Source organism: Malaclemys terrapin, chromosome 13 (genome assembly GCF_027887155.1).
Source record: "Malaclemys terrapin pileata isolate rMalTer1 chromosome 13, rMalTer1.hap1, whole genome shotgun sequence".
In the NCBI taxonomy this organism is placed as follows: domain Eukaryota; kingdom Metazoa; phylum Chordata; order Testudines; family Emydidae; genus Malaclemys; species Malaclemys terrapin.
In genome coordinates, this window is record NC_071517.1 from 13283826 (window position 1) to 13296536 (window position 12711).

At 52.7% G+C, this 12711-nt stretch overlaps 1 protein-coding gene across 1 annotated transcript in view; it reads right to left on the reverse strand.

Moving 5' to 3' along the window:
* The window catches only part of SPATA20 (spermatogenesis associated 20), a 36355-nt gene extending 33776 nt beyond the window's left edge, over window positions 1–2579 (reverse strand). The window contains exon 1 of the mRNA XM_054047950.1: window positions 2406–2579. Coding sequence (XP_053903925.1) covers window positions 2406–2488 — 83 coding nt within the window. The 5' untranslated portion in view covers window positions 2489–2579. The remainder of the gene's footprint in view (window positions 1–2405) is intronic.
* Window positions 2580–12711: the final 10132 nt, after the last annotated feature.

The following is a 12711-nucleotide window of genomic DNA, read 5'->3' on the forward strand; positions in this document are numbered from 1 at the left end:
ACTGCAAACCCAAGGCTGGAGTCATGAGCTGTGACACTAACCTCTTGGGCTACTGCAGGGGTCTGAGTGGAGGTGACTTAGGCCCCGCCAGCACAAAGCTAGCTCAAGCACGCCCCCAGTGGGCAGGGGAAGGAGTGTTAATGCTGCCATTGTGATGCGGGAGCTGTGTCATAGCCCAGCTGAGAGCGGCTCCCACAGCCCAGGTGCACAGCTGCAGCAAGGGAGGGCTGTGTCCTCTCCCTCCAGCCAAATACCATCTCCTTAGCCATACCCCAGAAGGATACCTGCTCAGCATACACATGGCTCTTCTCCCTACAGCCCCCAGCCCAATAGGTATGCGGCTCCTTTGAGCACACTCCAAAACCCTTCCCTTTCTGTCCAACACAGACCATCCACCTATCTAAAGCTCAGAATTGCCACCTCATTCTGCCGCAGGTACCTGTACTCATTCCCACAGTATGTGAGTGCCTCACAACACCCCTGCGAGGTAGGGGACAGTTATCTTCCCCACGCTTCCAGCTGGGGAACCGAGGCACAGAAAGGCAAAGTGACTCACCCCAAGTTACACACGGTGGGGTAGGCAACTGAACCCAGGTCTCCAAAGTCTCCAGCCAGTGTCCCAACCTGGACCACACACAACCTCCTAGCACCCCAAGGAAACTCAGCCCCCAGGATCCTCTGTGCTGAACCGCTGAACCACTCCCCGCCCCAAACATCTCTCCTTTTACCTCCTAACTGTACCCACAGACCTTAAAAGGCCTCACAGCCTTGACTCACTCCCCAAGGAAACCAGCAACAGGGACTTTACATTTACACAGTGCCAAAACAAGCCAGATGCTCCTCACACTGATCCAGAGACAAGGTCTTTCCTCAGAGTTCCCAACCTAAAGAGGCTTGAAGCCAACGAAGGATAGGAAGTAACATACACAAGTAATTCAGTGAGCCGGGTCTCTTGGGTCCCACACTTTTTGTGGGGCTCATCTTTTCTCACTCTCTTGCCATCATTTTGGAGAAGACCAAGGACCGAGTGGGCCTTGTGAATGGAGTAACTCCTGAAATAGGACATGAAGGAGGAGGAGAAGATGGAGACAGGGTGGAGAAGGTCCAGAAGGGGGTTCCAGTTGGGGGGGGGTGTGGAATGTGGGAGACAGAGCAAAGACAAGAGCGAGAGAAGAGAATGAAAGGAAAGGTTAACTGCACAGCTTGGGCCAAGAGAAGACAGACAGGTAGAGTAGACACTTATAAGGGGGATTAGCATGGAGTGATCCTGACATTACACAGCTTCTGGGATCAGCTCCAAAGACTGCAACCCACAAAAAATCCATGCTGCACCAGGCAAATGTACAGGCATTGGCACGACATCGAACATCCTAACAGGGAGGAATGGGGCTCAGATTCAGGGACAGGCAGATGCGGCAGCTGATCTCTCCCTGGTCATTACCAATCTGAACGGGATCCGTGGCAGGCTGAACAAACACATAACTCCCAGGAGCAATATTGGGTCAGATCTAGCTGTAGAGAACACTTACTCTCATACTGCGATGAAGGGAATGCCTCAGTCCTAGGGGTGGCAAAGGGGAATAGGGCTATACTGGGGTTGGTGATGTGACTGGCAGTAGGATAGATAGGGCACCTTATTGTAACCTTGTATAACCTCCACCCATTCTGTTTGTTGAATCCCCCAGTTATCTCTTGTCACGCACGTAACGTGTACAGTGTTTAGCACAATGGGCCTCCTAGGGGCTGCCAGATTCAGAATACAAATCATGCCTCATAATAAGAGCAGCAGGCAGGACAACACTCTTGGGTGTGGCAGAAATGCTCTCGGGGCCAGACTAGGGGGAGCAAAGGGATCATAAACTGTCAGCACCAGCACAGACAGAGGGGCGCGCTGGGCTGGACAGAACGCTGCCCCCCAATGGATCAGTACCAATGCCAGACAAGGGGATCCTACCGGGGCAGACAACATCGCCCTTGGATCCGTATCCTAGGCAGAGAGTGGCTCAGACAGAACCACCCAAGCGTCAGTAGCAGCAACAACACAGGGCGCTCCCAGTCCCACCAAAACACAGAACCACACATTCTCCCCCGCCTTTCGGGGCTGGCTCAAAGACAAGCCAGGGACTCTCACTGGGTCAGAGAACCACACGCCCCTTTGGGACAGCGCCAGACCGGGGGGCGGGTCCCATTGGGTCAGACAGAACAGCCTCCCTCCCCCCAGTCCTGTGGGGGGCACTGGGGGGATCCCCCTGGGCCTGACCGACCCCCCCTTTGGCTCAGTGCCGGGAGGGCTGCTCCCCTCGGGGATCCTGTGGCGCTGTGACCATGTCAGCGTGTCTCCGGACCCCGGGCCCAATCCCTGGCCCGGCTCCGTTCGGGCCGTTCCCTGGGCTCTGCTCCGGTACCTGCGAGTCCAGGCGGCTCGGTTCGCTCCGGCCCGGCGGGACAGGAGGCAGCAGCAGCGGCGGAGGAGGGGGGCGGAGATCATGGCCGCCGCCAGCGACCTACTCCCGGGCTCGGGCTGCGGGGAGGCCGGCAGGAGGCGGCAGCGGCTGCCCAGAACGAGAAGCGGCCGGACAGCCCCGGGCCCGCGGGGAGGGACAGGCGCGCTGCGCCGGGGAGGAGGAGCCCGGCCGCAGCTAAGGCCTTCCGCCTGCCCGCACTCCGGGGCTGGCCCTGGGCTGAGTTCCCAGGACAGGGGAGACCTGGCTCAGACTTGGGGGGTGACTGGGGCTGAGTCCCCAGGACAGGGGTGACCTGGCTCAGGCCCTGGGGGTGACCCTGGTTCTGAATCCCCAGGATAGGGGTGACCCTGGCTCAGGCTTGGGGGGTGACTGGGGCTGAATCCCCAGAATGGGAGGCGATTGCTGGCTCTGGGTCTGAGTCCTGAGCCGGGGCAGCTCCAGGCCTGAATCCTGGGGGACCCTGCAAGGCTTTGGGGTTTGAGCCCCTCTCTGCAGTCCTCTGTTCAGGCTGGGCTAGGGCCCAAGCCTTTGCTCCCAGGAAGGGCCAGATCCCCTGTTACAGGACTACATGCCAACACCTCTGTCTGTAAAACTGGCCTCTCAGTGAAATTAATAGGCACCAGGTTTAAAACAAACAAAAGGAAGTACTTCATGCAACATGAAGTCAACCTGTGGAACTCATTGCCAGGGGATGTTGTGAAGACAAAAGTATATCTGGGTTCAAAAAAAGAATTAGATAAGTCCATAAAGGTTAAGTGTATCACAGGCTGATAGTCAAAGTGATACAACCCCATGCTCTGGGTGTCCCTAAACCTCTGACTGCTACAAGCTGGGACTGGGTGACAGGTGATGGATCACTAGATAAATTGCCCTGTTCTGTTCATTCCCTCTGAAGCATCTGACACCAGCCACTGTCAGAGGACAGGATATTGGACTAGATGGACCATTGGTCTGGCCCAGTATGGCCATTCTTTGGTCATCACTGTTGGAATACACAGTACAGCAAAGCTTACCCTGGATACCGCTCTTGGGATATTAGGCATTAAATAAGGGACTGGTGATCATTCTCCACTGCACACATAGTCAAAGTCCCTGCCAGTATTGCCAACACCAGGCATTCAAAAAGCATGAGTCAGAGCTCCCCAAATGAGGAGACTGAAAACAATAATAAAACTGGGGGCTCTTTATTCACCTTCTGGGCTTTGAACCTTTAAGGGGGGTGTCACATTTTCCAGTTTTTCTCTGCAACCATGAGAGAGAGAAACGTCCATTTTTTAAGAATGAAAGCTGAGATTCATGTGATTCCAGGAGCTGGGGCTTTCAGAAAAATTCCAAATATCATGAGATGATAAAAATCATGAGAGTTGGCAATAATCCAGATTGTCTACTCTAGCCACCACCTCTCTCCACCTGAGTGGGGAAAAGGTGTGTCCTAATCCCATGCTAGCTATCATGAGGTAACTAACATCAGGTGAAATCCTAGAGAAGACAAGGTAGTCGGTAGTTTTCACGTTACAACTCAAAGTAAACCTTGGGGGAGCATGGGTTTATCACCACCTGGTAGTGTGTTAACACTACAACTGCCTTGTCTTCCTAAGATTTTACCTCATTTTAGTTACCTCTTGTGACCTAGCACGAGGTAAGTACACACTTTTTTTCCTGGTGAAAAAAAGGCCACACTATCCCCAATAGGATTTTTTTCCCTTTTCCTCTATCCTTCCCCAAGTCACTAGTGTCTCTGTGCCCTTATGCTGGTGGTTGTGGCCAAAAAGAGCTGCCACCACCATCTGCTACCCCCCAGTGTAGATGGCTGCCTTCCCATATGTGGGCGGAGCCAATTTCCCCACTCCTGCACAAGCTGCATAAAACACCATTGATCCTTCAACACAGCTTGATCAGGTTAGGCCAATGTGTCAGAATGACTGTAGGAGACTCCCCCTGCGCCTCCTTAGTCACTCTGACATCATCAGGATCTGTCTGTGCCAGATCACTTCAAAATAGCCTGTTCTTGATCTGTGGCATTCCAGTGACTGAAACCTTCTGCAGAAGGCTGAGTGGTTTTATCATCCACCATAAGCAACGGAGGTCAATTTCATCCTTTGTGTAACTCCAGTGTAGTCTGACTCAGATGGAACAAGCATTAACTCAATGGAGCTAAACACCAGGGATACATTTGTCCTGGGGGCTGCAATGTCGTAGGATGTTTCCTTTCAGAGTGAATATTCGGAACCTATCAGTTTATGTTCACCCACACTGTACATTTTGACTGAAGGGAACAGAGTAGCCCTTGTCTATGTAATTTCTTTACTTTTCCTGTGAGTAGCTAACTCGAATGGATCTCTTGTGTGAGCCCTTCTGCCTTTGCTGTTTCCTTCCTTGGTGGAGCAGCAGATTCTAGCTTTAGAGAACTGAGGTGGGGATTTTCAAAAGCACCGTAAGCCTTGGTGCTACTACAGCGTCATCCCCATGGTGTAGCTTGATTGTTCCTGGTAACTCAACTCCCAGCCACACACAAATCCCTCACCCATGCGCAGTAGTGCACTAGGCCAGCACAACTGGAGGTATAGGACAGCCCTCACAAGCTTGTCTTTGCTCCAAAGTTAATTCCTGTTATAACTCAAATGTTGCCCCCTAACTTGAATCACTTTCACACACCGAAGCCCTTAAGGCAATGGTACCACTGCATTTGAGCTAAGTTGTCTGGCCCCATCGCGGGTATAGGCCAAAGCTGGAGCCAGCACAACGTGTCAGCTGCTAATACAACCATGCTAGTGTGGTTGCTGACTAGCTCCATTAAAGTGCCATTAGTCCTCCAATGCCTTCCCACAATTCCCACCCCCACCCTGTACGCAGAAAGGACAGATGACTTCTCCCACAGTTCACTGAGAAAGAAGCCACAGAGTGGCTCCGCTTTCTGCAGGCCAAAGAACTGTGGGATAGGGCCCCAGAAGTCTTAATGACTCACGGGTGAGTGCAGCGCCAGCAGGGGCATAGTGTTAATTCAAAAGAACAAGTGTTACTTCATAAGAATGGCCCTACTGGGTCAGACCAAAGGTCCATCTAGCCCTATATCCTGTCTTCCTACAGTGGTCAGTGCCAGGTGCTTCAGAGGGAATGAACAGAACAGATAATCATCAAGTGATCCGTCCCCTGTCGTAGCATGGCTGCTTTCACTCAAGTTCAGCTAATTCGACAGAAGTAACTTGAGTGTTGATAACTCAAGATAACTCGATATCAGTGGGAGTCAGGCATGTAGGTGCCTTTGAAAATCCCATAAGGTGCCTAGCTGCCTCATTAGGTGCCTAAATAGAGTTAAACATCTGGCCCTTAACTTCTCTGATTCATTTATAAAATGGGGATCATGATGGTGACCCACCTTTGTACAGTGCTTTGAGATCTATGGATGAAAACCACTCAATAAATACTAAGTATTATTATTTATGAGTCCTTCATGGTCCTGAAGGCCAGGGAGCAATGAACAGACTATTATGGACCCAGTCCCTCTTAGGTTTGGTATCCAGACCAGGATGCCCTGGAATCCAAGGTCTTCTGGGAAACCAATGGAGAACTGTGTTCTTGTCTATGAGTTCACAGTATAGCCCGAGAAATGTATTCGCCTCCTCTGGCTGCCCATAATGGACTGCAACATGAATTATGCACATGCAGAACAGCTCCCAACCATTTGCACTTACTCTTCAGTTACAATAATTTGGTGTTTCACCCAGAGAAACAATGAGGATATATTAATAAAATTCATCCAGTATGCAAGAGAGGACAATCTGCCAGAAAGTAGAGTGCAGCAGTATAGAGCATCTGACAATGTACATCACATCACACACCAGCTCTGTGTGGCTGGTTCCTTGTTGTTTGTAGTTCCACGCTGGATGGAGGCCCAGCGCTCGCTTGTCATCACGCCTAGAAAAATAACAAGGCTTGATGGGTTTGTTGTGCCTTTTTTCCCTGCCCAACATCAGCTTTTCTGAACCAAGGAGATTGCTCCACTCCAGACTCCTTCTGCAGCTGCCTTACTATTCAATTAACTGCTCGGCATTGATCTGCTTTTAAGCGCCACTGGGTAACCTGCACACCTGCACTCCCCCCTGCCCAGCTCACACCAAAGAGGAGAAGGACTGGGCCACATTAACCTCCCCCTGCCTCTTGTTAGCTCTTGAGCATCGATTTCCTATTTGTGCAGCGGTGAGGAGAAAAAAGACGCCTGAGAAAGCACAAGGCTGTCCTTTTACTGACGTTTATTAATGACACGGTGGGAGGAAAAGCACATTTTTGCTAAGGGGGTTGATTCAGTGCTGCAATGGATTGGCTTCCCTCCCCCCGCCGAGTCCATGTTTGTTTGCTGCAGGATGTGAAGAGAAGATGGTCTTAAATATTCGGTGTCATGAAGGTATGAAACCAGCAGCGCTGCTTGGTAATTGACAGATGAGTGATCATTCCCCCAAACCCCAGCGTCAGCACCTTGAATTTCCAAACGCTTGGAGTCTGATGGGTACAATGTAACTGCAGCGCCCGGAGCACAGGGAGCCTGACTAAATTGATTACCTGCTAAACCCAGGTAGATTGTTTCTATTTTGTTCCTGCTGTGCCTTGGGGGGGGGGGGGGGGGGGGGGATTAGGTAACAAGTACAGAAAAAGCTTTTGCAGCAAAAAAGATCAACGTGCAGAGCAGATATCAGGACTGCAAAGGCAGGCCCCTTCGAGAGCAGGAATATATGACATTCGCTTCTTCCCCAGGGGATGGCTTGAAATGTTTTCTTTCTTCCTGTCTTTTTTTTATTTTTGCTTTGTGTCTTGGCTGGATTGTTACTAAAAGATCAGCTATAACACCTTGTTGTGCTGACTTCTTTCCCCATCACCCCTCCATCCTGACCCCTTAAGAGAGGAGACTTCAGGCTCTGTGTTCATTCACGGTTAGCAGTCCACCACCGCTTGCTATGCTCTGCCCCCCTGCCATGGAGGGCCCATTCCAGCCTTGGGTAAGAAGGGAGGTCAGGGTCCACGTTGGTTCAACTTTGCCTTAGAAGAACCCTTCGCACTTCAACCCCATTTCAGCCCCCGTGTGTTAGGTTGGAAGGTGATCACCAGTTGGAGTCAGGCAGAAATTCCCCCATGCCATTTTAGCTGGGGTGAAGGTGCTGCCTCCCTCTGTAGTATTGGCCACTGGGCATGGTCAAAGCCAAGAGAATGGCATGGATGGATCAGTGGACTGGTTCCAATGTTATTCCTTAAAGACTAACAGCTCTGTTAGTCTTTAAGGTGCCACCGGACTCCCTGTTGTTTTTGTGGATACAGACTAACACGGCTACCTCCTGATACTAGACACAATATTATTCCTGTTCGTCCTCTAGGTTACACCGAAAAGGCTCTGGAATTTTGTGATGGCTGAGAATGACGAGGGATCTTTGCAGATATGGTGGAGGTGGCCCTGTCCAGTCTGTAGCAGTCCGTGCTCCGAGACACAGCCCAGAAAGTGAAACTTCGGGAGAAGGGGGGCGAAGGTGGCTTTAAACCAGTTTTGCACAAGGCAGGTTATATCTGTGTGCTCAGGGCATCTGCAGTTTCTGGTATAAACTAGAGTAGTCCTGCGGGTGCTCTAATTTCTGGCAGCCAACACTGAGCTGTGCGGAAGGCCAGACTCCCCTGTAGAGCAGGATGCTACTGACCTGTCCCCAGGCATGGCCCCTGCACTGGGAGCTACCTGTAAGGGGGGCAGCGTAGGGCCACTTACATTGGCCCAACAGTATCATAGCAGCCCTGCAGCCCCTATATGTTGCCAGAACAGTGTACAGAGTCTGGGGTGGTGGCCAGAAGTGAACTCTCTGTTACATGACAAAGGAATTTCACATTTCACTGTAATTCATTTGGGGAGAGCCTCTCATGTCTTTCAAGGATTGGGGAAATTCATAGCTTGGGATAGGGCAATAATGTGACACAGAAGCTCCTTGGCAAAGGGGCCCCTGTTCTTTGCAAATGATGCTTACCTCAGACCTGACAAACTCAGTACACCAGCGATGTGTTACAGGATATTTATCCATAAAGAATAACAAGTAAGGTATCTAGAGAAAGCTTGTAACTTGTCAAGAGTTATAGTCATTATGAGATGTGTACGGGTGATATTTAAGGAATAATTTTATAGGGTTGCCAGGTGTCCAGTTTTTGACAGGAATGCCCAGTCGAAAAAGGACCCTGGTGGCTCTGGTCAGCACCACTGATCAGGCCGTTAAAAGTCTGGCTGGCGGCGCAGCGGGGCTAAGGCAGGCTCCCTGTCTGCCCTGGCTCCGCACAGCTCCCGGAAGTGGCGGGCATGTCCCTGCAGCCCCTAGGCACAGGGGTGGCCAGGGAGGCTCCACGTGCTGTCCCCGCCCCGAGCAACAGCTCTGCAGCTCTCATTGGCCAGGATCCGTGGCCAATGGGATCTGTGAGAGCTGCACCTGCGGGCTAGGGCAGGGCGCGGAGCCCCCGGCCACCCCTGTGCCTAGGACCCGGACATGCCGGCCGCTTCTGAGAGCTGTGCGGAGCCAGGGCAGGTAGGGAGCCTGCCTTAGCCCCGCCAGCCGGGAGCCGCCTGAGGTAAGCGCCGGCTGGCTGAAGCCCGAACCTTTTCCCATACTCCTACCCCCTGCCCCAGGTTGGAAACCCATCCTGCACCCCAACCCCCTGCTCCAGCTCTGAGCCTCTCCTGCACCCTAACTCCCTCCCGGAGCCCACATCCTATACCTGCTCCCGCACCCCAACTCCCTGCCCCAGCACTGAGCCCCCTCCTACACTCCAAACCCCTCATCCCCGGCTCCACCTCAGAGCCTGCACCCCCTCCTGCATTCCAACCCTCTGCCCCAGTCCGGAGCCTCCTCCTGCATCCTGAACCCCTCATTTCTGGCCCCACCCAAGAGCCCGCACCCCCCAAGCTGAACCCCTCAGCCCCTCCCACACCCCAACCTGCTGCCCCAGCCCAGTGAAAGTGAATGAGGGTGGGGGAGAGCGAGCAATGGAGGGAGGGGGGATGGAGCAAGTTGGGGCAGGGTCTCGGAGAAGGGGTGGGGCAGGGCAAAGGTGTTCGGCCACAGCGGCTCCAGGCACCAGCGCACCAAGTACGTGCCTGGGGCGGCAAGTCACGGGGGGCGCCCTGCCGGTCCCTGCAAGGGCAGCAGGCAGGCTGCCTTCAGCGGCGTGCCTGCGGGAGGTCCGCCAGTCCCGCGGATTCTGTGGCAATTCGGCGACGGGTACGCCTAGGGTGACCAGATGTCCCAATTTTATAGGGACAGTCCCGATTTATGGGTCTTTTTCTTAAATAGGCTCCTATTACCCCCCACCCCCTGTCCCGATTTTTCACACTTGCTGTCTAGTCACCCTAGGTACGCCGAAGCCGCGGGACTGGCGGACCTCCCGCAGGCACGCCGCCGAATCCGCAGGACCGGGGACCTCCCGCAGGCATGCCGCCGAAGCCAGCCTGCCTGCCGTGCTTGGGGCAGCAAAAAAGCTAGAGCCGTCCCTGGTGTTCGGTTTTGTGCAATTAGAAAGTTGGCAACCCTATAAGGTAATTATATTGAAAGTCTGCTTTATGGATTGAGAGTAAAAGTTAATCACCAGGGGATAATGTGTCTCAGTGGTAGCCCATTCAAGCAGGAGGGAGTTGTCACCCTGCCCTGGTTAGCCACTAAAAATACCAGGCTCAATTGTTTAGCCTTGTTCCACCCCAAGACCTTCAATGAAAAACCATCAGAGACAACCGCAAACAATCAAAATCGCCTGGAGGTCAAAAAGGAACATTACAACAGATGGGGGATCACCCTGGCTCTGGATAAAGACAAAAGACTGTATCAGTATAACACAGGGTGGGGAAAGGCCCCTGGATCCATTCATTGAGCAGACATCGGGGAAGGCAGAGGCAGCGTGCTCATGAAAAATTGGATACTGGTTCCCGGGAAGCCAGCTAGCCAGCCCTGCAACAGACTGAACGTTGAGGGGAAAGCCTAATTTATTAGCTAGGAAAGGTAACTATTAGTAAGTGTAGACCCAGTTTCCGTTTGATGATTTTGTTTTGTATTGTAACCATTTGTTTCCATCCGTCACACTTGTTTCTAGGAGAATCGCTATCCTTTCTCAAATAAACCGTCTTTTGTTTTCTTACAAGTGCTGTGCGTTGGGGGTGGGGGGCGTTAAGGTAAAACTGGCACACTGAGACACACTGCTCCTTTGGGGGCAGAGGCTGTGGGATTTCTGTGAGTAGCCAGTGGCAGGGACTAGCTATCACTGGGACTCGGGGACTGGGCTGCAGGTATTGTTAACCTGCAAGACGAACTCAGGGCTGGCAAAACCCAGAGGAGAGTGGTCAAGGGGCTGACAGGCTTAGGGAGCGGACACCAGCCACCTCAGGCCAGACTCCCTCTGGCTGGAGGCAGGGGGTGGTAAGGTGACTCAGGCCTGGGGACACCATGAAATGTCAAACACACAAGCGGGATCTGATTTTGTCTTGGGAGGAATATTGTGCTTTCCATCTAGATGACATTAAACAGCCCCTCATGCTACCCAGTCGCTTTTGCCCCTCTAGCGTGCTATCACTGCCTTTGAGATGGGGGAGCCCAGTCTGGGCCTGCTTCCAGGCCTTACATAGTGGCCTCTCTGGCTCAATGTAAAGGCCGCCTGGACAGAAGGCTGTAGCTGAGACTGCCTGTGAGCTGACAGATGTTAGCCATGTTTATTGTTCCACAGGAGAAGATGGAGTTGACATGTCCATGTCCCCCACACAGGCAAACAACAAACCATCTCCAAAGAGCTGCCAAGGGAACGTAGCTGGGCAAGAGAGCGAATGGCAGAAATACACCCCGAGCAAAGCCAGAACTGAGATCCCCTCTGTCTGCTCCACGGGCAGAGGATCTGCAGGCCAGCAGTGAGCCGGATGCTCCTCGCAGGGGCCTGGCTCAGTCAGAAACAATTCTTGTCCTTCAGAGCTCAAGGCAGCAAGTCCCTGGCTCATTCCTTTAAAGAGACAGCCCTCTTTGCTTTGACACGGAAACAGCTCAAATTCCTGCTCGACAAACTCACCCAGAAGGCCTGGCAAAAGATTCCAAGTGGGGACAAGAAGCAGCTGAGCACTGCTGAGGTCAGACGGACTAGGAGCAAGGCCGTGCTGGAGAGAGCTCCAGGGTGGGAGGAGGATGTTCACAACTGGAGGGGAGAAGCAGAAGGGCATTTCTCAGGAATGGGGAGTAGAAAGCCCACAGCACTGGTAAAAGAAAAGGTCAGCAGTGAGATTCTCATCCCTGCTCCAGACTCTATGGGCCTCTGCACTGGTATGCACGAGCCAGAAACAGCCTGCAAATGGCTGGGGGGAGGGGGAGGGAATGCCCCTGATACAGCCACCGTAAGCATCTCTACACGCTGGGTCCCTTGCCAGGCCTGGTGCAGGGGATGTCCCAGGAACATGGGGTGTTGCCCATTGCACCAGGGAGTCTAGGCTGCAGCAGCCCAGAGGCTGCCCAAGGTGGAACCCCAACTGCTCTATTTTACACCAAGGACCATTTTGCCCCTTGTAGCAGGTCAGAATTGGGAGGGTGCAAAAGTGGCTGAAAGCCCCTGGAGGCACAGCACAGACTCTCATCCCAGATATGGGGAACAAGACGCAGGAGTTCTGGGAGGAAACCAACATCCCTGTGACAGATGCTTTATAAATCCATCCAGGCACATGCATGGCTCCCACCACCGTAGCGTCAGCGGGCCTGATTCCCCACGGCCCTGCCCTTCGTGTGGCATTTACACTAGCACAAAGTGGGTGAGAAATGCTGGCAAATCAGAATGGCAGCATTGTAAACCTGCTTGGCAACGTGTAAATGAATCCCCAAGGTGCAAGGCAAGTGTGAATGCCAGAGACCGGGCAGCTATCAAAACAGGGATGGGTCTGGATCCAGAGGCCAGGCATTGCTGTGACGAGGCTGACGGGTAGACGGTAAAAGACACAGAAGGGGGAAGCAAAGCCTTCTTCAAACTTAGGAAGGGAAATAAAGGGTAAAGCCCAGACCAATTTCCTTGGAAGTCAGAAGCCCCACACCAAAATACACTAGAATATTTTATTGTTTTATAGTCAGTTCATGTTTTCCTAAGTTCGGTTATAGCCACGAAGTCTCCATTACTGTGCTGCTACTGCTGCCGCTTTAGAGAAGTGTTAAACGTATGCACTAAAGAGCTAACAATTGCAGGGCAACTCCCCCTTCCTTGTCCCGTCACCCCTCCCTCT